At 45.2% G+C, this 25,792-nt stretch overlaps 1 protein-coding gene across 4 annotated transcripts; it reads left to right on the top strand.

The window, feature by feature from the left end:
• Positions 1-14,355: 14,355 nt before the first annotated feature.
• Positions 14,356-19,381, top strand: TXNDC2 (thioredoxin domain containing 2). Of its 4 annotated transcripts, XM_027068477.2 has the most exons (3): positions 14,356-16,285; positions 16,609-17,907; positions 17,950-19,379. In XM_027068477.2, exons 1-3 carry the CDS (start codon positions 16,186-16,188, stop codon positions 18,357-18,359), a joined length of 1,809 nt encoding a protein of 602 aa, XP_026924278.1. In that variant the 5' UTR covers positions 14,356-16,185; the 3' UTR covers positions 18,360-19,379. The 4 variants fall into 4 exon arrangements, with proteins under 4 accessions (XP_026924278.1, XP_053061988.1, XP_053061987.1 ...); XM_053206013.1 differs by having other exon boundaries at positions 14,356-16,273; positions 16,609-19,378; XM_053206012.1 differs by having other exon boundaries at positions 16,609-19,378.
• The last annotated feature ends 6,411 nt before the right edge of the window (positions 19,382-25,792 follow it).

Raw genomic sequence — 25,792 nt, 5'->3', positions numbered from 1 at the left:
CAAAACAGGATTGTGGAGGGGCACCTGGGTGGCTCAGTCGGTTAAGCATCTGACTTCGGCTCAGGTCGTGATCTCACAGGTCGTGAGTCCGAGCCCCGCGTCAGGCGTGTGCCGACAGCTCAGAGCCTGGAGCCTGGTTCGGATTCTGTGTCTCCCTCTCTCTCTGCCCCTCCCCCACTCACAAACATGTCTGTCTCTCAAAAATAAAATAGAAACATTAAAAAAAATTAAAAAAAAAAAAACAGGATGTGGAGTGTGGGGCTACGTACTGCACACTCCCAAGGGAAACACTCTCACCGTGGCCTGTGTGAAAGACCTTCAGGAGCTATGCAATGCACAGCCTGAGCAACAGAGCTGTGGCCTGAATGAGTCAATAAAGCAAGCTGAAGAAGTACAAAAGCATCTAAATTGACACAAAAACAATAATGTATGTTGTTTGTGAATGTGTGTGTGTGTGTGTAAAGGAGGCATTAGAAGGAAAAACACCAATTTCTCTATCATGCTTAGCTCTGGGGAGGCAGGCAAGCAAACAGCATCAGGGAAGGGAAGGAAGGGCAATAAACGAGCAGTAATTTTTATCTGTTTCATGATAGAAAACTCTGAAGCCAATATGACAAAATGATAGCGTCTGGTAATTTCAAGGTATGTGCTTTATTAGTGCATTTTGCCGTGTTAATTTTTTTCAAAGGGAAAGGCTATGGAGCCAAGAAGCAAAGAAGGATTAGGTTGACTTTGTAAACAGGCTGGAAAGAATTCCTAAGTGTCATTGCCAACTTAATGTTCTCAGGACGTTTTCTAAGGCTTACGTATGCCCCCCCTTCCACTGTCTCAGCTACCCCTGCCTGCCCGCCAGACACACGGACTTTTTTTTTTGCACACCTGTACGTCCGGTGCCTTCCAGGCAAAGCTTTGTTCGATTCATGGATGGACCTGGAACAGAGTGTGAAGAGGGAGGAAAGTGGTGCCCCACTTTCTCAGCATTCAAGTTTCCCCAAGGCGCGTGCTTGGAAAGCTGCCTTCAAAATATCATCAAACAAGAAACAAAACAAAAACCGCCATCACCAAGAGACCTGGTGTTCCAATTTTGTCAGGAAGAAGAGTCTTTCTTTTGCATTGACTAGGAAGTCGTTGCCTATTCATGGCAATTTGGGGAAACGTTTCAGAACAATCCGATGGATTGCTGGATTTAGCCGCCAAATTTTGGCCTTCTGTGTCGGTAACATTCTACACGGAGATTCCCTTCTCTCCTTGCTTCCTCACTTTTGCTGTGTCCCACCTTGGGGGTTTACTTAATAGAGCGCACGGTCTGAGGAGTTGTGCACTGAGGCACCTTTTACGTTTCTACAGAACAACTCTGGTTATTTATGGGTTCTGGAGAACGAGGGCAAAAAGTCTAGAGCTATCCTTAGCCGAGTACGGCCTGGGGCTACTGTAAGTAGTCTTTAAACATTTCCTGCTCAGACAAGCATCATCCCAAGAGCAAGGCTTGCTGGTTAGAAGAGGAGGGAGTCATCCTAACTTAATGAGCATCTGTCTCCAGGAGCGTCTCCCCTGAAGTTTTAAGACAGTGCAGCAACATGACGTTCCACTGGCTTCTTGCACGTATGTGAAGCTACCTTCTCTCCTCTATTCCAGTGTTTATTGAGACACCACTAGACAGATAATACCAAGCATGGGCAGGTGTACTGGAGACGGGCACTCTCATGCTGGTCAGAGCATAAATCTATAAGTCTTCTACAAAGTGGTTTGACAATGTGTATCTGAGACATTTGAAAAGGCTACATCCTATGACCCACTAATCCTGTTCTTCTATTTGTAGGAATTAATTTCAGTATAGGTACTTGTGTTTGTGTGTATATATATATATATGCATATATATATGTATATGTATGTATTATGTATATAACACACACATACGTTACCTATTAATGCATAACATATTCATCCAAAACTTAGCGTCTTAAAACAATAAACACCTATTTTTTTAAGTTCATTTATTTTGAGAGAGAGTGCAAACTGGGGAGAGGCAGAGAGAGAGAGAGAGCGAGAGAGAGAGAATCCCAAGCAGGCTCCACGCTGTCAGCGGGCAGCCCAACGTGGGGCTCGACCTCACGAACTGTGAGATGGTGACCTGAGCCAAAATCAAGAGTCGGACACTTAACCAACTGAGCCGCCCAGGTGCCCCAACTATAAACACTTGTTATCTTACAGTTTCCGTGGGCAGGATTTGGGAACGGCTTAGCTGGGTGGTTCTAGGTGCAGGGTCTTTAACAGGTGAATTTGAGATGTTGGCTGGGGCTGCAGCATCTGAAGCCCTCGCTGATTCCCTAATAGGAGGGAGGCAGGAGGCCCCATTTCCTCACCGGGTGGACCTCTCCATCCACTGCTCAAGGGACCTCACGATGTACTAGCTGGTTAGTGCAGATTTATTCACTAGTGTTTGTCCCAGTATCGTTTATTAATAATGAAAACTTGGAATGATGCAAATGTCCTATGATAGGAAACCGAATAAATCATAACCACAAAATAGAATACCGTAACTCTTAAAAATTACAGTGTTAAAAATCAGCGTTACCGGCTACAAGAGTCAGAGGCATGAAAATGTACTCTTGCTTTTTCTGTAATAACTTCATTTCTACCTTGAGCCCCTGTTCTGTCTAATGTGGAAAGCTGGATATGATCATCCAGCTAGTTTTACCCCGTAAACTCTGGCTTCCGTCACTGTGGGCTTAAGCGCACTGTCACGATTTAACCCTCACGTGCTCCCAAGGGTGGGTGACGTGTTAAGGATGCATCTAAGCTCCCGGAGGGCTGCTGTAGTGTTTCTGGGTCTCACTGTCTGGCCAACACAGAGGTCTTTCTCTGTCCCCCTTGTCTTGTGCACCTGGCCCCCTCCAGTCTGCTTCTGCACCCTGCTTAAAGGTCCTGGGAAGATTTTGGATGAGAGCATGAGCTCCCCTGGGGTCCTCAGAGATTGGTAGGGCAGCAGCCTGGACTGTGTCGGGTGGGCTTTGACAGCATTCCTCCTCTATTGCTGGGGACCCTGATGACTGCCTGGGTGGGGGGCACAGTTCTCAGTCCTCTTTCTGGGAGGCCAGTAGGAAGCTGGTGCTGGGCCCACCTCACCCAGATTGTGTCTGCATGTAAGCTATCTCAGCTTCTCCGCTGCTCCCTTCCCATAGCCCAGGGGGTGTAGGCGTGGGGGGAGGCAAGCCATAACTTTACACTAGTTTTGTCAAGCCTTTCCCTTTTGAGTTCCAAAATCCTCTGTTTTATTGCAGACTTTATTGAGAGTGAAGGGGATGCTGTTAATATCAAGCTGGTACAACAGGATTAAGTTGGATAGTCTCAGGCACATTGGGACACATGGTCATTCTGGTCCAGCCTCTAGCAAGATGGAAGGTGGGTGTTGGGGAGGTGGGACAGAAAATTCAGGAGTTCCTGGCTAAGTACCTCATCACAGCTGTCTTGGTAAAGTCATCCATCCATCCATCCATCCATCCATCCATTTATCCAACAAGTATTTGTTGAGGGCTACTATGAGCCGGTGCTGAATGAGCCCATTCAGATGTATACAATTTCCAAGCTTATGAAGGAAGAAACCAACATAAGGGAAAGGGCGAGAAAACCAAGAATGGCAGGAATGAGAAGAAGACATTCTGTTGAAGGCAGACAGGGAGGCTTGACTGGGGAAAGCATGGTGACCACAGGGGTAGAAACCGGGGCTTGGAATCAGCCCACCCCTTACTCATCATAAGATCCTGAACAAGTTACTTGGTTTCTCTGAGCCTCAGTTTTCACCTGAAAAACGGGGATAGTGCCCACATCACGGATTCGGTGTCAACACTAAGTGAAATTGTTGTGTAAGGCACTTAGCCCAGACGCCTGGTAGCCATGATTATTGCCATTGGCTTCTACCTCTGCCCTGGATTTGTGAAGTTGTCATTTTCTTATGTTTGTTCCTTTCCCTGGAGCCATGTGGCGTGGAGATTAAGATCAAGAGGTCTAGTCCCCCGAGTCCGACCCCCAGCTCTGTGTGCTGGCAGTGGGATGTTTAGCAGATTAATGTCGCTGAGCCCGGCTTCCTCGTACGCAAGATGCAGAAAATAATTCCTATGCACACTTGTCCACAATTCTGGAGTCCAAAGAGCTTCACGAGCGGAGAGGTTTTTTTCTAAGTTTGGTACGGACTCATCTGGAGTAGAACTAGATCCGAACTGATGAGATGCCATTTGTCGTTGAGTATTTATCCAACCAGGGGTGCATATCTACACCTTTAGTTGCAGAAATACTACTGGTTGCTTATAGGATCCCATCCCTGACTCCGTTGGATTTTTAAATTTTTTTAAACGTTTATTCATTTTTTTTGAGACAGAGAGAGACAGAGCATGAATGGGGGAAGGTCAGAGAGAGAGGGAGACACAGAATCTGAAACAGGCTCCAGGCTCTGAGCTGTCAGCACAGAGCCCGACGCAGGGCTCGAACTCACGGACCGCGAGATCATGACCTGAACTGGAGTCGGATGCCCAACCGACAGAGCCACCCAGGCGCCCCAGGATTTTTATAAAAAATCCAAACAAAATTCGGAATCCGGCCAACACCTGGGCACAGGTGTCACGTAAGGTACGGAGAGCCCTTCGTACCTGCCTCTTGGGTGCGTCACGAGGATTCGGTGAGAGCGCGTGTGAGAGGCCTTCCTATCTGGCAGCTCCAGGCAGCTGCTGTCTCCACTCGCAGCGGCTCCTGAGTGGGGCTGCAGGGGTTTCATTGTACAGAAAGTACTTCTTACCATCCCAGCACCAAATGCTCAAAACCAGTAACAGCTAACATGGATATAGCGACTTGCTATGTGCCAGATATGGTCCTCGGTGTTTTACATCCCATTGCCTCTTTTTATTTTTACAACCCTCTTTATCATTCTTCCATTTCTGTTATCACCTCCATTCTACACATGAGGAAACTGAGGCACAGGAGGGTAACTAAATTGCCCAAGACCATAGACCAGTAAGAGAGACAGAAGTCAAACGTTAGCTACGGTTCGTCTTTTCTCGTGTTTTAATTTTAAAAAACGAGGGGCGCCTGGGTGGCTCAGTCGGTTAAGCATCCGACTTCAGCTCAGGTCATGATCTTGCAGTCCGTGAGTTCGAGCCCCGCGTTAGGCTCTGTGCTGACAGCTCAGAGCCTGGAGCCCGTTTCAGATTCTGTGTCTCCCTCTCTCTCTGCCCCTTCCCTGTTCATACTCTGTCTCTCTCTGTCTCAAAAATAAATAAACGTTAAAAAATTTTAATAAAAAATGAAAAAGAATACTTTTTGAGGTAAAATTGACATGTGACATTAGTTCCTGGGATAGGACGTAATGATTCAATGTTTGTATACATTGTGAAATGACCGCCATAATAACTGTACTTAACATCCATCACCACACGTGGTACAAATTGTTTTTCACAAGAAAAAATGAGAGCTTTGAAGATCTATTCGCTTAGCAACTTTCGAATATATGATACAGTATTATAAACGATGGTTACCATGTCATATGCCCAGGACGTAATTCTTTATAACTGGAGCTTTTGACCACCTTCTATTTTCTCCTTTCTTTGCTGTCATTATAAGTACCATAAATACAAAAGATTGAAAGAAGGGGTGCCTGGGTGGCTCAGTCAGTTAAGTATCAGGTCATGATGACCTTTGGCTCAGGTCACGATCTCACGGTTTGTGGGTTCGAGCCCTGTGTCAGGCTCAGTGCTGACAGCTCAGAGCCAGGTGCCTGCTTCAGATTCCGTGTCTCCGTCTCTCTCTGTGCCTCCCCTGTTTGCAATCTCTCTCTCTCTCTCAAAAATAAAAATAAAACATTAAAAAATTAAAACACAAAAACAAAAAGGATTGAAGGAAAGGAAATCTACACTCATTGAATCCTTCTCCTAAACGAAATACTTTCAAATTGTATCTCCTTTCAGCCTTAAAACCAATCTGAGGGGCGCCTGGGTGGCTCAGCGCGTTGAGTGTCTGACTCTGGGTTTCTGCTCAGGTCATGATCTCACAGTTCATGTGATCGAGCCCTGCGTCGGGCTCTGTGCTGACAGTGTGGAGCCTGCTTAGGATTCTCCCCCCACCCCGCCCCTCTCTCTCTCTGCCCCTCCCCTGCTGGTGCATGCTCTTCCTCTCTCCCTCCCTGACCCCCCCTTCTCAAAAATAAATAAATAAACTTACAAATCTGAGAAGCATGCACAGTTATTCTCATCTGTATGGAAGGAGCATGGAGCCCTTCCTGGCTCTCAGTTTTCTAGTCAGTAGGCTGGGTGACATCCATCCCTGCGGAGGCCCACACTCTCATCCTTGCTCCTCGGGAGGGAGTGTAGGCTGGGGAGCTCAGGGTTAACCAGCTCAGGCCACCAGAGCTGAAACACTCCATTAGTGAGATTTGCTGGTTTCAGGGAACTATTATCTGATCCCGAACTGCAGGTGTGGCTCTCCTTGACCCCCACCTCTCAGGCAGCTCGATTTATCTTTTCTGTATCCCTGCCCTCGATATTGACACCATTTGCTCAGCCCTGACTGAAGTTCTTAACTGGCCTTTTGAAATGACTTTTGCATCAAGGCCCCGCGACGCTGATGTTGCCCTGAATATGCGCCTGAGAAGCTGGCATAAAATGGTGTCTCCAAGGGGGCCTGGACGACCTGAGAGTGGCCAGGCTTCCTCTGCTCTCCTTCACCTCACATTTTCTCTCCATTTGTACCTATTCTCTCTCTTTTCCTCATCCCTTGGAAAAAGATCCCAACTCACTTCTAAAGCATGTCCCATGCTTTTTTTTTTTTTTTTTTTTCTTTTCTTTTCTTCTTCTGTCTTAAAGCCCGCCTGCACGATTTCCCACCTCTGGTCAACTTACATCTACCCGTAAACCTTCTCTAGGGTTGATCAGCTGTCATCCATTTTCCCTGCCCGCCCCCCCCCAAGCTACTCTTGCCTTGCATTAATGAAATCCTTAAAAAGAGAATCTCGATCTTCTATTATTCACTCCTCACCCGAATTTGGAATTTGGGATTCGGAATTCTGCCCTTTCAAAGGTTATGGAGGGACGACCTACCTCCTGGCCCCACTGCTGACCTCTGTCTCCTCACTCTCCCTGCATCCCTGTAGGAACTCGAGGCTGTTGACCTCCCCTCCGGCGGTTCACCCCTTCTTTGGCCAAGATTCCCTTGCAGGTCCCTTCTGCGAACTCGTCCTCCTGATTCCACCCCATGTGTCCCCCTTTTTTATGATTTCATCCAATTTTAGGATTTCAACTACTGCGTCCAGGTGTTTGGCTTCTGAATCGTAGTCTGGTCTGGCTTCTTTCCGGAGATCAAGCAGAATTCGATTCCCAGCTGCCCGATGGGCGCCCGCGTGGTGGCCTGATGCCCCGTCGGGCATGCACAGCCTCCTCCACCTGGTCCCCTGTCCGCTTCCTGCGCCACAGTCTCTCGGTGGCTCAGGCCTCAAATGTGAGAGTCCGTGTCAGCTTCTCCTAGGCATGTGTCAAACCATCGAAATTCTATTTCTGGAATTTCTTGAACCTTTTAGCTCTCTTTCCCCTCTCCGAGTGTCGGCTTTTGATATATTCTCTCTCAGCTCTTGCGATGGCTTCTTAACAGATCTCTGAATTCTGTCCTTGGCCCTCAAGTCTGCAGCATATGCTGCCCATGAAACTGCTAAAGTACAGATCAGATCGTGCCATTTCCTCACACCTTTGTGCGACGCCCTAGTGCAGATCCAGTAACATTCCAACTCTGTGACACGTGCTGAAATACCCCCTCTCATCTGGGCCCAGCCCCTGTCTCTGCCCAGCATGGGCCGGGGCCCTCTCCTGCCCACCTTCACCGCATGGTGGCACGGCCCCTCTTTCCCTGCCAAAAAGGCCATCTCTGTTTGCTCCTCTCTCCTGGAAGTGCACCACTTGGTTTCAGGGAGCTTTCTCACCTCTTCCCCCGGGGGAGTAATAGCCCAGATCATGACCTGAGCCGAAGTCGGACGCTCAACCGGCTGAGCCACCCAGGCGCCCCTGGGGTAGTACGCTTTTTGCGCTAAACATGGAGTCCGGTATTAACTTATTTTAATTCTCCACACTCAGTGCTGTAGCAGAGGGTCAGGAAGTTAATCAGGTATTACCTCAGAGGGTTGGGAAGGAAGGCAAACTCACAGGCAAGTTTTTCTTGAGTGCCTGGTGCATTGCAAACCAGGCCACCAACTGAAGATGCCAAGGCAATCTCTCTTATCTTTATGAAGCTTACACTTGGATTAGGCGGGATCTATGGATTTCTGCCATGTGACATCACTTCACTAAATGTGTGGTGCTGACAGGAAGGGATGGGTGGCCAGGACGATGTGTCGGGGGGTGACATTTCAGTTTTTCATTTCACTTACTTGCAGTGTTCTGATTTTGTTCCTGGTATGGATGGGTTGGAAAAGTCTTACGGGGATAATTTCCTTGGCCACTTTGCTGTTACTCTCTTCAGAAGCCAAGCTAGAGATGGTGGTCTGCCAGATGCTAATAAAGATAATTTGAGCAAAAGTGTATTTTAAGTTAACGGTTTTAATGTAAACCTTTGATCGTTTCTTATTATCCATCTTGTAACCCATTCATGTCTTTCTCCACCCATTCAGTAAGAGCCCACGGAATACCACACTCACTTATGGTGAGAGTGAGCTTGGGCCCTTCCCGGGGCCATGAGCGCCAAAACCACAATTAATGTGCTGAGACATGTTCAATGGGAGCCATTGTTTTGCTCTGCTCTGCTAAGGGTGCCATTCCACTGGCTTGTTTGTCTGGCCTCCTTTAGAAGGTGGGTATTGTGAGATCCAAGGAACCATGTATAAGAGAGCAAAGCCCCTGCCCTAGGAGTGATGAGCTGGGGTCATGTGCATGTTTAAAGTCTCTGAGAAGCCTATGGGTATTAAAACACCATCAAACTGACAACTAACCTGAATCTTACCAAAGCATCTCCAGAGTTTTTTAGTAAATACTCACACAGGAGAGCTTTCAACGTTATGCAAAAAGTCTCTCCAACCATAAAAGTGTTGAGCGTTAAATACCAGAACAAAGGGGCTGAGTAAAGTCAATAATCCACTCTTCCTTGAACGAAACATAGATAGCATTGTGTCTAGAACTGATGAGGAATGAATGGGGTACTGAACTCAGAGAGCCAGGTACAAAGGCATAAGATCCACACCTTAGGTAAAATACTGATGGTTCATGACAAATCCTCTGTATGCCCAGTCATTTGGAGGTAGAAAAGAAGAGCATTTGCTTGGTCTTTAAGAAATTAAGTTCTTTCCCATTAAAAAATGTCCATTCTTGACATTTTGGATACTCTAGAAAAATAGAAGGAATAGTAAGCAATTTACCAATCCACACAAACACTTAGAATGTCTTAGGAGCTTTTCCAATGTTTGCTATTATGACACTGAGAAACCAGGTAAAAAACAATTTTCTAATAGGTGTTTAAATGGATTTATGGCTTCATTTATTTTACATGAGCCCACAACAACTTCTTTCAGATTTGGGGGATGTTCTAAAGGTAATAGGATATCGTGGGTGAGCCTGGTAAAATTCAAGAGACACCGAATCCAGCTCTGTGTAATGACTTGTCCAACTGATTGCTTTCTGATCTCTTTAGGGAAAAATACTTAAAGAGCAGTCACATCAACGACAAAAAATAGGATGGAAATGTAAGACGTAGATCCCTTTTTGCTTAGAGCAACCAGTACTGAAATGAAGGCTTTTATGATGATAAGCATTCTTGTTTATATATATACATATTTTTTCTTTAATGTTTATTTATTTTTAAGAGAGAGAGCATGAGTGGGGGAGGAGCAGAAAGAGAGGAAGACAGAGGATCCAAAGCGGGCTCACTAATGGCAGTGAGCTGGATGCGGGGCTTGAACCCATGAACTGCGAGACCATGATCTGAGCCGAAGTCACATGCTCAACCTACTGAGCCACCCAGGTTCCCCAAGCATTCTTCTATTTTAGCACCAGGCATACAATAAACATGCTCTTTTGATCTGATTACAAAATAATTCTTAATATAGAGTGACTCTCTGTGAATGAACACGCCTCTATTGAAGTAATAGTCTCTATCAGTTAACAACTATATGATTAGAACCACATAAATCCCTAGTTAAATCCCTTCTAGTTAAATCCCTTCAGAGGTGCCTGTTCTTAAGGAGCTGACATGTCGCTGCAGCATGAGCCACCTGCATGAAAGATGTCATCCTCACTGCCCATGGTGGCCCTTACTGCCCCGCATCAGGACATGCAATAACTCCCAGCTGGGTCCCGCCTCTTTTACGTGAAGTCTTACAGAACATCTCAAAGATTAATGCAACAAACCCACGTATGAGTGCCCACCATATAGAATGAACAAATATTAACATTTGATTTCGAAGCATTTGTGATATATAGGCACACACATATTTAATTAAGCAAAATGAAATTGAATATAATAGACAAAGCTGAAGTCCGTTTTGATCTTTTTCTCAAACCCATTTCTCCTCTCCCTTTACCTGCTCAAAGCAATTAGTATAGTGGGTGTCAGGCAGGGCCTTCAAAGCCAAGTTTTCTCTTTATTTTATATATTTACATATATTAATACATACAGATGCATATACATGTATATCTGAATAAACGGTCTTGCTTACGTTTTGGAATAGAAACCCCATTTTGTGGTGTCTGCTTTCCTCATTACAACAAATGCCCTAAGGAGGTAGCCCCCGGGGTCTGCTCGTTTCTTTATCCCTGGTGGATAGCCTCATTTGCGTCCTACGTAAATACTCAACAAATGTGGAACTGAATAATATCTGCCAGTGTATTATAAAATATTATGAAGTTGTATTAATTGGTGTTTTCACTATGGTGGGTACACACACACACACACACACACCTGTGCATGCACTTGGATCCCCAGAATAGTCCCAATAGCATTTCTCTGGCCATGGAGCTCTTTCTTCTGTGGGGGGCTTCTGGGTCTCTTCACTGTGCTCCCCGTTTCACATGCTTATTCATCCTTTCCCTCCCCCATCCTGCTCTAGCCCCCTCTGGCCATCTGAACCCAGGCCCCTGAGACCCTTGGGGCTCTGCCAAGGTGGCAGTGGCTCCAGGAAGCGATTGCAAGACTGCCTCGTATCACGGTTGCCGCCAAAGGCACGTGGCAATGACATCCAGCTGATTCTTTCTGAGTGCCAGCCCTTGACCCTATTTTGGGCTCATTTTCTGGAGCTCTAGATGCTCAGAGAAGACAGTGTGCACCCCACCGAAGATGGAAACCTTCTCTCCCTACTCCTTTCTGTCTACTCCTCAGTTACAGCTGCTTTGTGCAGCGTCGCCTTCCAGCTGAACAGGATGCCCTGCTCCATGCACAGCCTGTTAGCTCTCATCCCTATTCTCAAATGACTACTTACTGCAAACACCTGCATCTCTCTCAGGTGGCTCAGGTGCCCCTGCAGGGGACAGGTAGAGCATGTGCACGGACAAGCACAAATGCCAGACTTGATGCCCCCGGAAAGAGCACTCAAAAGGAAGGAAGGAAGGATCGCTTGAGGTATGCTTTGTACTCTCCCCCAGTCCCCAGTGGGAGTGACCCCTAGTGCGCACAGTGACAGCTGGCTTGATTCCCTCCCCACTGCCCTACCAATGTCTCCTGGGATCATGTCCCAAATAAATACCTGCACTCAAATTCTTGTCTTAGATCTACCTCCTATAGTTTAGTTAAAATGCTTTATTATCTATTCAGTGGTCAAAAGAAACAAACCATTGACACAAAAATCAGCATGGGGGGTTTTAAATACATATTGCTAAGCGAAAGAAGTCAATCTGAGAAGGCTACAAATTATATGATCCCATTTATGTGACATCCTAGAAAAAGCAAGGCTACAGAGACAAATCAGTGGCTGCCATGAATTTGCAAGAGGGTGAGGGTTGACAAGTGAAGCATAGGAGATTTTTTTTTAGGGCAGTGAAACTATTTTGTATGGTCCTGTAGTGATGAATAATAATAACACTCATTTGTCAAACATAGAGGACTCCACAGCACAGAGTGAACCTTAATGTATGCAAATTTGGAAAAAAATTCAGTCCAGAGGGTAGGGGATCCCAGAATGAAATGCAGAATGTGACAAAAGAAAATACCTACTACAAATGTATGGCATAATTTCATTGAAGGGGTGGGGGTGGGGGGGGAAGAGGCCGACCTAAGTAACTTTGGAAATGACTAGAAACGATAAGCCTATAAAGACAAAAAGAACCGTACAAAAGCGCTGTGTTCTAGGTGATGAAGCTGTTTACCATGGAGGGACAGGTTAACCATTCTGAAACCATTATATGTGTCTACTGGAATTTGACAAATAAATAAATGAGTGGCAGACAGTGGGGACCAAATCACTTTTGGAATAGAAGTTTACAGACAAGCTTGGGGGAAAGGCTACAATGAACCATGTGGTACTGAATTAAAGTCAAGGACATCAATATGAACTCATAGTTCGCTTAATACAGATACTGATATAGAAATAGCAATAAATGTGTGTGTGTGTGCACAGGTTAGTTACATCTATATCCAGTTCCTAGTTATGCTCACTGAGTCTAAAGGCAATGACACCCAGTATCAACAAGCACACCCAGCTCAGATTTTGTTTTCTAAATACCATTCTCCAGTAAAAGGAAGCAGGGCTCATTAAAGAAATGGACGATTCTAGGGATATGGCAGTGAATCTATAGAATGAGCCTGGAGCATCTTGTAGTGCCAGAAGGCAAGGACATGCTCAACAAACAAAACTACAGGTGTGTGTAAATCAAAAGGACACGGGAGCCAACTGAAAGTTCTCAGTGGTCAAGGCTGGGAGGATGTGAGCAACAAATAAAGTTCACAGTACTGGATTATAACCCAAGGTATAAAACAAATGTCCATGAGTCGACACTAACGTAAATAAATGAATGGAATAAATAAATGGAGGATGGGAGAGACAAACCTCCCAAACAGAAAAATTCCAAATAAAATTATGTAGATACCCCTCCCTCAAGGAGATGGAGCATAATCCCCACCCCAAGTATGGGACTTGAACCCATGAACGATGAGATCATGACCTGAGCTGAAGTCAGACGTTTAACTGACTGAGCCACCCAGGTGCCCCTCTAGAATTGTATTCTAAGAAAATAATTAAGAATATGTGAACATATTTATCTATAAATCCTTATTGTTATATTGCTTACACCGGCAAATAATAAAAACAACCTTTATATCCATCAATATGAAATGATTTAAGTAAATTGTAGTTCATCCTTTAAAAAGAACATTAGTCAATCATTAAAAATGATTATATAGGGCGGGGATTGGACAACTATGTCCTTTGGCCACCTGCCTGTTTTTGTAAATAAAGTTTTATTATGACACAGCCATGCCCATGTCTATGGCTGCCATATTAGTTTGCTAGGGCTGTTATACCACTGACTGGGTGGCTTAAACAACAGAAATGTATGCCTCACTGTTCTGGAGGTTCAAAATCCAAAAGAGAGGATTCAAAATATATTCTTCCATGAAAAGGATTACGGTAGTATAAATCCAAGAAAGACAAGAATATACATCACAGTATTGATAACGGTGATCCTTGAAGATTGGCACTTTGAGTGCCAATCTTATTCTTATTTTTTTATGCGTGTGTTTCCTCACGTTTGTATCACGAATATGTATTATTTTTGTAATTGTAAAACCAAAAAGTTGTACCAGCCTAGTGTGTAAAAACTAGACTGTCGTGTCGTCATTGCGAGCGTGGGGTAGAAATGAATTTCCATGCAGTGTTTATTCCAACTTCTAGTGTGGCTCCCTGAACTACAGAGGCTGGAAATCTGAAGACCACATTTTTTGGCCTCCCCTAGGGTTCTGGATACAAAACCGATTCCACCAGTAGATGGACCCGCATGTGAAGGAAGCCATCATCTTGCAACTTTGTCCTCTCTCTGCCCTAGCTTTCTAGTTCAGCCCTAGTTTTGAGCTGAGAGGGAGTTGGAGCGGTGGCTCTCTCACCCTTGGTTGGCAGCTGGAACAGAAAGTTCTTGAAGTCAACCATTTTAGCGGCAACTTTCCGATTCCTGCCTTCCTGATATCATGAAGGTCGCACCCCCTGGCAGGCCAGGTCTGCAGCCCTGCTCATTTTTCTAGGAATTATTCCAGGATATCTAGCCCAAAGGCAGCCTTTCCAGCTATGTTATAATTATATAAATCTTTCTATGTCTAGAATAGCTAATTTATTGTTTCCCTCACAGAACCACAACTGACATAAGGGTTCAGGAGCAATTTGGGGGCCAGCTTGTGCTAAAGGAGAAAATACATTTTATTTTATTTTTTTTAATTTTATTATTATTTTTTTTTAATTTATTTTTGGGACAGAGAGAGACAGAGCATGAACGGGGGAGGGGCAGAGAGAGAGGGAGACACAGAATCGGAAACAGGCTCCAGGCTCCGAGCCATCAGCCCAGAGCCTGACGCGGGGCTCGAACTCACGGACCGTGAGATCGTGACCTGGCTGAAGTTGGACGCTTAACCGACTGCGCCACCCAGGCGCCCCAGGAGAAAATACATTTTAAGGGAAAAAGATACATTTTATGACAAGTTGAATGAAAATGATTCAGAGGCGTTGATATTTCCGGTTGCTTGGAATCCATCTGAATTTCAGACTGAAGAGGAGAAATAATTCGAACAACTCTGCCAAACCTAAAACACAGCTCAGGTCCTCAGGTCCCCAAGTATGAATGTACCATGGTCACAGATCTCCTCACTTCCATGAAGATGTGCAAATATACTATGGCTTTAAAATTGTCCTACAGTGGATCTCCTTCCTCCACGAGCCTTGTCTCGATGGGGATTCGAGGAGTGAGGAGCAGGAATTCAATCTGCCTGCTTGTGGACTTTCAGCCTGATGCACACTTTCTCATTCTGGTAGCAGCTCAGTCTTTCCAATTCCTCCCCTTTCTCCACAATATCTGGGTGCACAGGGCCATGCAGCCCAGTTGTGGCCCGGCCCTCTGGCTCCGATTCTGCATGTAAAGTGGCTACTCTGGCCTGCTGCCTTGACTAAGGACTGCTGAGGACCACCGGGCCCATCTAGGGGTTGGGGCACCGTGCTCTCACCCACTGGTTGAACCTGTCACTCTAGTCGTTGCCCTCTCATCACAAATCCCCCTTCATAGTGGCTTCTCGCTTCTTCCTCGAGGCCCCTATAGGTCTGCCGGTCTTCACGGGACGCTCGCATCCCCAGCACTGGCTGTGCAGAATTTCCAGATCCCTTGCATGGGTACAGCAGGCTGTGGGGCCAGGAGCCTGCGCCAGGCCCAAGAATCCAGTCACACCCTCTGCCAGTGACCCACGCTGCCATGTTGATGAGGAGTCCATGTGAATGTGGGTGTTTCCTGGCCTCCCCAATGGAGGCCAGGCAAATACTCCTCTGCTGTCAGCTTTCCTCTGAACACATCTATGTACCTGTTCTCTTGGCTCCCCATCTATTGGGATGGAAGGTGTGACGTTTTCACTTCTCAGGAAATTTCTCTGCGTCATAATCTACTCCCTTCCAAATAGTCAAATCGAACACCTGACGGTCAGGCAGGACTTTGCAGAGGAGGGTAACGTGATTAGGAGGAAACACTTAGATGGTTAGAGCGGGTGAGTCAGAAAGGGACAGCTGGAGCCGGAGAGTCCTAGAGGAAGGTTGTAGGAAAGGTGGTTTCGAGTTACCATGCTGGGCAGGGATTTGGCAAACGGCACAGTTCAGCGTAGCGTTCAGGGAGCAGGCTTGGAACCCGCCCATCTCCTGGCTTTGTGACCTTGAGCAAGTTACATAACTTCTCCAGGGCTCAATATTCTTGTTTGCAAGGCGGGGATCATAATGGTACTTACCTCAGTGGTTTGTTGTGTTATAGGAAATAATGCCTATGAATGCACATCAGGCACCCGGCACAGCCTAACACACGGCACGGCCACCATAACCAAGGCTGTCACGAGACTCTCGAATACTACTGCTCTGAGTACAAAGAGGGAAAGCCAGCCGTGAGTACCACCCGAATGCAAGTCGTTACTCATATTATGATGTCAGGCAGGAGAGGCTGGAGAAAGTTGGAGGGTACAGCCTCGTCTCCACTCTGAGGCACGTGTGAAGTCTGAGTGGATATGGACAAGGAACAGGAAGTGGAAAGTGATAGAGCTGGAACCCCGGAAGTTCCGAACATGAGTCCAGAGAAACAAGAAGCAGATCAAGGTGATGCTAATGGTAAGGCGGGGGGGGGGGGGGGGGGTTAGGGGTGCGGGGGCGGGGGGGGGAGGTCACCTTAGGGACCTATGTGCTCAAGGAGCAGACAGCAGTATTGAAGCAGAGAAAAGTTGTAGTTAAAAAAAAAACAACTCTACCAAAAGATACGCATAATCACATGCCGCTTGGCCTTCTGTTGAATGTGATTTTTCACAGTGATGCGTCATTCACAAAACTACATTTGTGGGCTCTAACCATGGCATTGGTCTTCCCTGGAGTACGTGATAAGAATTTTTGTTGTTGTTTCTTCTTTTGCATTTTTACTTATTTACTTTTTTGTTCAGAAAGTCCATTATTACAGGGCCTGTCCAACCACGTGACTCCCCTGGTCCCAGAATTCTTGGACACAGCACACATCCAGGAGAAGGCCTCGGCTTCGGAGGCCGACAACATACAACACATGCCTGCAAAGCAATCCAAAGGTCCACAGCTCAAGGTCATATTCCCACCGGCACAGGGCGGTAACATCTTCAATTTCTCAGCAATGACCATGCAACCCAAGCAGGCTGGCACCCCCAGTTTTTCAGCAAAAATCATCCCTCGAGAGCAGGGCAGTATCCCCAATTCTTTAGCAAAAATGATCCTGCCCAGGCAGGCTGATACCCCCAATTCTCCAGAAAAAATGATCCCGCTCAAGCAAGCTGGCATCTCCAATCCCTTAGCAAAACCCATTCCACCCAAACAGGCTAACATCCCAAGTTTCTCAGCAAAATCCATCTCACCCAAGCAGGTTGACACCCCCAGGTTTTCAGCAAAAATAATCCAACCCAAGCATGGCAGTATCCCCAGTTCTTCAGCAAAAATGATCCTGCCCCAGCATGGCAATGCCCTCAATTTCCCAACCAAAATCACCCCACCCAAACAGGCTGATATCCCCAATTCCCCAGCAAAAAGCATCCCACCCAAACAGGCTGGTACCCCCAATTCCCCAGCAAAAACCATCCCACCCAAGCAGACTGACACCCCAAATTTTTCAGGAAAAATCATTCTACCCAAGGACAGTGATACCCCCAATCCCTCAGAAGAAAGGATCCCACCCAAGCAGGCTGATACCCCCAATTCCCCAGCAAAAACCATCCCACCCAAGCAGACTGACACCCCAAATTTTTCAGGAAAAGTCATTCTACCCAAGGAGAGTGATACCCCCAATCCCTCAGAAGAAAGGATCCCACCCAAGCAGGCTGATAGCTCCAATTCTTCAGGAAAAATTATTGCACCCAAGCACGGTGACACCCCCAGTTCCTCAGAAAAAACCACCCTGCTGCAGGAGGATGGAATGTCTACTTCCTTAGAAAAAAACATCCCACCCAAGCAGGATAACATCCCCATGTCCCCCGCCAAAACCATCCTGCCTAAGAAGGGCAAGAGTCCCAAGTTCTTAGCAAAATCCATTCTGCCCAAAGAGGCCAACACCCCTAAGTTCTCAGCAAAACCTTTCCTGTCTAAACAGATCAACAGCCCCAAGCTATTAGTGAAATCTACCCTGTCCAAACACATCCCCATCCCCAAGTCCTCAGAAGAAAACATCCTGCCCAGAGAGGGTGACACCAAGTGCTCAGAAGACAGCATCCAGCCCAGAGAGGGTGACACCAATTGCTCAGAAGACAGCATCCAGCCTAAGGAAGGTGATATCCCCAAGTCCTCAAAAGAAGCCATCCCGCCCATAGAAGGAGACGTCCTGAAGGCATCAGGGTCAATGGAGCTTCTGGAAGTGGACTTGGTGAAGATGATCCTAAGCAAGGAGGACTTCGAGTTGGCGCTCAAGGAGGCTGGGGAGAGGCTGGTGGCCGTGGACTTCTCAGCCACGTGGTGTGGGCCCTGCAGGACCATCAAGCCCCTTTTCCATTCCTTGTCTGTCAAGTACGAGGACGTGGTGTTCCTGGAAGTGGATGCTGATGAGTGTGATGAGCTGGTGAAGGACCTTGAGATCATGTGCATCCCAACCTTTCAGTTTTATAAGAAAGAAGAAAAGGTGGGCGAATTTTGCGGCGCCGTAACAGAAAAACTCGAAGCGATCATTGCAGAGTTAAAGTAATTGTGGATTCTGAAAGCATTGTAGACAGTCGGCTCGTGATAATCTGTGATTGCTTTTTTATTTACCAAAAAAGGTGAGGCGTAACAAAAGTGTATGTCTGAATGGCCCCCTGCTCATAAATTATTAAGTATTAACTCCACCTTTTCGAAAAGTGGTAAAGCACTGAAGCCTACTGTGACCATGTTTTCATTGGTAGGAAAGGGTGATAGTAAAGTTTCCTTTGGTGGAGATTGGGAGTCCACCTGTCTCGTATTTTTGTACTGTGATTTGTTTGGGAACTCACCCTTGGAAATCCAGCTCATTTGGTGTTTGTGGCAACAGTGGAAATTTAGACAGTTCTTCGGTACAAGTACATGATTGAAAGATGAGTGGAGACTTGTTTTCTCATGCTCACATATCTTTTGGGGTTTCTGATAGGATACTTTGGGAAATACAGAATTTGAAAGATCCACAGATCATACCTAACCTCCTCTGGGTGCAGGGAGTGCTCTAGAGGACTCTGGAAATCCCATGGCTTCACCCACCCCGCGTGGGATTCGTGGCTGGCACAGCCAAGCTCAAAGCTAGCTTCCCAGATCTCAAGTGCAGGCCTTTTTCTACTAATCACGCCCACAAAAACCTCGACAGAGCCCAAAGCTTCTGGTTTCTCAGACCGAGCACTTTATTACTCAGGTCAAAGTCAGGGTGATCCTCAGTGCCATTATGACATCAGCTCCCCGGTGGCAGATTTCTTACTTTGTCTCCTGGTAACTGGGTTTCTAAAACCTGCTCCCAGATGTCTCAGAGCCCAAAGGCCCAGGTCTGGGTCACAGATGGTGGCTTGGTCCAGAGTTTTGTGTTTACAAAAGAAAAATGTGTATGGGATCCGTACACCTATACTAGCAAATATTTAATGTATACGATTTGATGAGTTTGGACATATGCATGGACTTATGATATTACCACAATCAAGATAATAAACATACCCATCGCTTCCAGAGGTTTCCTTGTATGTCGTATTTTTTGTTGTGGTGGTGGTGGTGATGGTAAGAGCACATAATATGAGGTCTAACCTCTTAGCAAATTAAAAAAAAATTTTTTTTTAACGTTTATTTATTTTTGAGACAGAGAGAGACAGAGCATGAACGGGGGAGGGTCAGAGAGAGAGGGAGACACAGAATCCGAAGCAGGCTCCAGGCTCTGAGCTGTCAGCACAGAGCCAGATGCGGGGCTCGAACTCGCGAACCGTGAGATCATGACCTGAGCTGAAGTCTGACGCTTAACCGACTGAGCCACCAAGGCGCCCCAGTAGCCTCTTAACAGATTTTTAAATGCACGATACTGTGTTGTTAACTGTAGGCACGATGTACAGAAAATCTCTAGAACTTATCCATCCTGTATAACCAAAACTTCTACCCACCAAGGAACAACTCCTCTTTTTTCCCCTTATTCCTCATCGGCCACCATCCTATCCTGTCTTCCGCGGGTCCAAAGTGTTTTAAAGAATTTGAACTAGTTGTTAACATTTCAAAAACCAGAATTCCCTTTAAAATCTTGAATTCTAGCTTTTCCTGAAAAATTGTAAAACCTGGCAATCTGGGTTTGCATTACCTCAAGAAACCAACCTCCTCTTAGAGGCTGAGTGGCATTGCCTCCCCTAGGTGGGGCATGCATTCTCCGGTCCTCTGGCAAGGAACCTGGGTGGCTTCCTTTACGAAGTTGTGGTGGCAATCCCTATCTTAAGTTGACAGTAGGAGGGGGCTGCCCCAGTCACTCCCCCTTAGTATCTCAACCTAGTAGACTCCTCTGAGCCCTGAAAAACAAACCCCTAACAATAGAAACAAAATGCCATGCATACCTGGCCTTTTTTCCAAAAACATTTGGGATGACCTACAAAAAGCTTTAATGATAAAGCAAACAAATTAGTAAGGAAATTAAAACCAGGAAGATGGGTAAGATGTCATCTGAAGGCTCGTTCTGCTTGAGTGGGAAATTTTGTCCTGAGCTTCTTAGCCGCGTGGAGGGGTGAGGAAAGGGAAACTCAGGGATACCCAGATGTCAGCGCCCCGAAGGAGAAAACATTGGAACTTGAAAAAGGAGTCAAAGATTTCCCATAATGAAATTCTTGCATGAACACTTTCATCTGGGAACCTCCGGATGAGGTTCTCGACAACATTTTGTATCATAAATTCGGAAACAATTCTCATATAGTTATTTCTGGTACTAATCTCTCCTAAAAGCCAAAGCTATGATCATAAACCACTTTCCAATGAGAGGATTTGGGATTCAGGGTGTAGAAGTATGCAGCTTTTGATTTTCATATAAATGGACTTTTGCTAATGATCCATGTATCTGTTCTTTTCCTCTGGTAGAGAGACCTTCCTCTGACTTATTTCTCTCAGATGTGTTCCTGTTTTCCATATATAACTTTATCTGCTAAGACATTTGTGAATTAATCCAATCCCTCTGCTACCAGAGCCCCATTTGTACAACTTAGCCCCACAGCACTTTAGACCATGTAGTTTGGAGGACCAAGGACTCCCAAATCTAACATTAGTAAGTTACGCCAACAGCCATTTCTGGGACTGTAGTATTGAATTTTTTTTTTTTTAATCATAGGTCTCTCTTTAAAAAAAAATCTTTTTTTAAAGTTTTCTTTATTTAAGTAGTCTGTACACCCAACATGGGGCTCAAGGTCACGACCCCAAGGTCAAGAGTCGCATACTCTACCGACTGAGCCAGCCAGGCGCCACTATCTTGTGTCTTTCTATATATTTAGGTTACTACGTGATGGCATGGACAATGACCTAAAGAAAACCCTTGAAAATAATCGTGGTAGATTTTTCAGGTGGTTTTATACTATTCCTGATATAAATCAAGGGAGGAAGACAAAGCACAACTCTGAGGGGCCAACACAATGTGGAGCAAATGTGAGGCTCTCGGACAATCTAATTTGATTCAGGAACAAAATCTAAACTACCAGAGAATCGATTCACATCCTTCAAACTACCCACCCTAAGCACCATTTCTCTGGATTGTTTGGATAAGAGTTAAACAGTAACCAGGTCAAAGTCATGTTCTCTGGCACAAAGCTTGAGTATGGACATTCTGTTTTGCTAATTAAGAGTCATGCGCTTTAAAAAAAATGAGCCAAGCAATTGTTATAACCTCTAATACTGAGCATGCAGGAGAAATAAGAAGCATTACTAATGAGAAAGAAGATTCTAGATAATCGTATTGGCTGCGAATGATGATAATCGAACTAGAGCCCTAACAAGATTCAGTGGAAAACCTGTTTGGTTTGGTAAGAAAATTCAACAAAGTGGCAGTATTCAGGGTAATCTTCAAAAAAAAAAAGCTTCCTTTTGATTCAATGATAAGCGATTGGGTATCATTATGGAAAAAGGTCTCCTTTACAACAGTGACAGGAAATAAAGTATCTGGCAATAGTCCTAACAAGAACAGTAAAGATTATTAAGACTAACTCTAGGGGTGCCTGGGTGGCTCAGTCTATTAAGCGCTTGACTTCAGCTCAGGTCATGATCTCCCAGTTCGTGGGTTCCAACCCTGCATGGGGCTCTGTGCTGATAGCTCAGAAGCCTGGAGTCTGCTTCGGATTCTGTGTCTCCCTCTCTCTCTGCCCCTCCCCTGCTCACGCTCTGTCTCTCTGTCTCTCTCTCTCTCTCAAAAATAAATAAACATTGAAACATTTTTTAAACAAAATCTGGGAGAACTGAAATAAGAGGGAGTAAGCATGCGGCTCAAGGACAAGGATACTCAGGCAGCATCTTCAAATGCAGAACTTAACCTGAGGCTTCGTGTTCTAGTTGAGCATCCTGGGCCTTCCCAGCTTTATGTTACAGTCTTAGAGACTAAATCTTGAGCAGTTCTTCTGTTTGGAGATCAAGTGCCTAAGTGGTTGAGGAGGTCGTGGGGGATATTTTCATTTTATGCTGGCGAGTGACAGAGACCCAACTGAAACCTGCTCCAGCAAAAATGGAGAGTGTATTGGATTTTGAAACTGGAAATTCTAAGGGGGGGGGGGCAAACTACTTCCGGGGTATGTGGAGGTTCAAACAACATCATCAGGACACTGGTGTTTTCCACCTCTCAATTCTGCTGCTCATTTGGGTTTTATCATTGATTGCTTCCATGGCTCATAATCACAGATGAACAGTGAGTCTGTTTCCTCATGACTCCAAATAAATGTCCCTGGAAAGACTCTCTCTGATCGGCTGGGTCATGTGAGAATCCCTGAACCATTCTGTGTATTTGGCGGGGATGGGGTACTCTGACTGATCAGGCCTGGGTCGTTCTGTACCCCTGGAACAGGGACAGTGCCATGAAACCACAAGAGCTAAGCTGGTTACATGGCAAGTGGGAGGAAGGAAGATTTGCTGTCCAGACAAGCATATCCACATCATGGGGTCACATTTGGTGCCACTGCAACTAGACCGGAAGCTACCCTAAAAACGCAGTTAGAATCACCCTTATCCCAACTTATGAATTCCTATGAAAAACTCAACTCAATGAGAAAAGGCGTATCAAATGCACATATCAAATTCCTTTTAAACATGCCTTCTCACTTCATTTTAATCCAGTCTGATTTCCTTAAGAACTAAAGACCACTCTGTGAACTAAGTAATAACTTGGAGGCTTGCTCAAATGACAAACGATGACCTGTGAGTTTCGCCCAAGATGTCATATGGAATATGAATCAAAAGAGAATACAAAACACTAACGAAGCAGATGCTCGGAAAGATGCAAAGAAGACAGTGTTGGGGTCCGTTTTTCTGAGTGAAGCTTTTGGACTTTCTTTTTCTCTAAGTGTGAGCAATTCGATTTAACGGTGGAGGGTCTACATAAAATACTCCTTGGGTGCTCAACACTTGGGTACCTTTTTGAGGCAGAAATGTTTATTTCAAATAAATCACATTCAATAAATATTTACGACTTTTTCCATACTGTTGCCTAGAGAATTCTCTTGTGATTTTTGGCAGATTTTGAAGTTTCCCAGCTCGTATAAGAGAACCGCGGAATGGCACAGTCAATGGAGGTAAAAGTTAACTGAAAAAAATAAGCCAAAAGGTACAGGAGGAATCTTCAGATTTTCGAAGAATAGTGGCACTTTAGCCAGGAGATCCTTTAACACCCACGGTAAAAATAGTTGCCCGGAGCCAACAATGACCATTGTTGGGATCAAGATAGCAGGGAGCGAGAGAAAGCCCAACGCTATAGCTTCAAGGTTTGGGAAAGTAAGGATTTGCAAATTCCAGGATGGAAAAAAGATGACTTACTTGAAAACGAAAAGGCTGATATTTGACAATGATAAACAAAAGGACGTTAAGGTTGGTAAAGACAGGCAGTGACTGAAATGAACAAACGTGAATTGCGAGCACTGGAAGAAAACGGGATTGTTCTACCACACATCGGTTAGAAGTGTCTTACTTTTACACATGCAAGTTGAGAGCCATCTTCTCTTAGGCTGAGATGGTGATTTCAAGGGAGAGGGAGATCTGGCTTGGGGAAGAAGGGAGAAGGGCACAGAGCGGTTCTGCAGGTCTTTGTTGCTGTTTTCCCTAAATGCCCCGATGGGTCGCTGGCCTCTGGAGAGCCACTGCACTAGTGGGGCTTGAGGAAGATGGAAAGAAGGACTGCTTCTCTCTCCTGTGCCCCAGGAAGGCCGCAATGCCTTGGTGTTTGAAAGGCAAAGCTAAATGCAAGCATAATGACTCAGAGATCAATATCTTTCACCGACTTTAGGAAGATACAGAAGGAAGTCACCAGTTAGCTAATGATTCTTAGTTTAGAAATGGCAGATGAGGTTAGCTGCCTCCCTGGGAAGGCTTTAAAGAAGATTTCCCTTAAATCAGATTTCTTAATCTCCCTATGTTCATTTCCCTAATAAATGTGATCTCTTTCTGTGAGCCCCAAAGTACTCCTACGATAAAGATGCTTACTTTCAACTCATCTCTGTTTTGGCATCTGAGGTTTTTAAAAAAGTATTTATAAATCCAAATTATAATTCTACTCCATTCGGGATCGCAAGTTTCAGATGTATACATATCCATAGAAAAATGCTAAAATAAAGTTGGTAGTTGTATAGGTTGGGTACCAGTTGCCATCATTCATACTCCACAGGCCCCATCTGTGTACTGATTTTTTTTCATATGTTCTTAAAACACACACACACACACACACACACACACACCACACACACACCCGAGATTTATCATGTGAGGTTCAGATACTATGCATGTTTACCACTGGTGTTCATGTTGAAGGCAGAAAGATAGGTATACATGTCAGTAATGAGCTCTACTCATAGCCAATGGGTAAACTGTTCTGAATGCAGGGAATATTCAGAGCCCATAGGCTGTCCTCTGGGAAGCCTACTTAGAGGTGTTCATGAAATGGAAAACTCCTGTGTTTGTAATTAAAATCAATAAATTGATTTTTAATTCTTAGGATTCTTCTATTCTTTATTGACTTGCTTAAATACACACTCTTGATATCTCTAGTTTATCCCCTGGGATGGAGATTCAATGCCTTTTCAATAATTCAAGTGAAACATGTCCAAATGTCTCCTCTCCAGGAGGCATAGGGCTTGAGCTGACCAGCAAGCGAATAGGGAGTTCCTGAAGGTCAAGGGCTGAGAGTAGAGGTCTCTCTCGTCTCAGGCAGCAGAGATGCCTATACAGCTGAAAATGAAGCACTAACAATGAGACCCAAGAAACCAGGAGGGGACTATAGAAGTTGCCCAAACCATAGGGGTGATCAGTGGGTATAAAAGTCAAAATGTGGTTACTGGGCATCGAGACAAGATTGGCTCGGGTGAGATGACATGTGGAGGGTGTGTGGAGTGGAGGAGGCCATCCATCACCTGGGACGACCACTGGTGAATGGAGCAGACATGCAGAGTTGGGTCACCTCGACTTCAAGAGACATGGTCAGAATGTACAGGATCTTAGCATTTGAGTGCCACCCTAGCAATACACTTACTATGTCTTTTCTAAGTAGATCATTGGGCTGCACCAGAAATTTAAAATCATATTGTTTAAGAAATTTTTAGAAACTGTAACCAGATTATGTTTACCAATCTCACTGTAAATTAGGTAAAAGAATGCATGTGCCAAAAGGTCTATTTGAAATACAAGATATTTAATCCCATAATGGAGTTCGTTATCCCTTGATAAAAGACAGAACAAGTTTACTAATGTATGGGGGGAAAATTGGCAATTTTGGGTCCTTGACCAGTGGGGTAAGAATCATTGCACTGGGTAAGACTAGGAATGAACCTATTAAACTGCCCCCATTCCCCAGGTCGTAACGGTAAATCAGGGCAATATTGCATCACAGAGATTCATGCCCGTGTTAAAGCCTGAAAGGATACAGGGTAGTGGTCTCTCCTGTCACATCTTCATTTAAAGAGCCAGTCTGGCACCTGCAGAAAA

The sequence above is a fragment of the Acinonyx jubatus genome, chromosome D3 (genome assembly GCF_027475565.1).
Source record: "Acinonyx jubatus isolate Ajub_Pintada_27869175 chromosome D3, VMU_Ajub_asm_v1.0, whole genome shotgun sequence".
In the NCBI taxonomy this organism is placed as follows: Eukaryota; Metazoa; Chordata; class Mammalia; order Carnivora; family Felidae; genus Acinonyx; species Acinonyx jubatus.
This window is presented reverse-complemented; position numbering and strand designations above follow the sequence as displayed.

Coding starts and splice junctions, on each gene's coding strand:
- TXNDC2 (XM_053206011.1), top strand. CDS start 16,443: ATGCCGCTTGGCCTTCTGTTGAATGTGATTTTTCACAGTGATGCGTCA. Junction 17,908..17,949: donor CAGCATCCAGCCCAGAGAGG/GTGACACCAATT, acceptor AGCCTAAGGAAG/GTGATATCCCCAAGTCCTCA.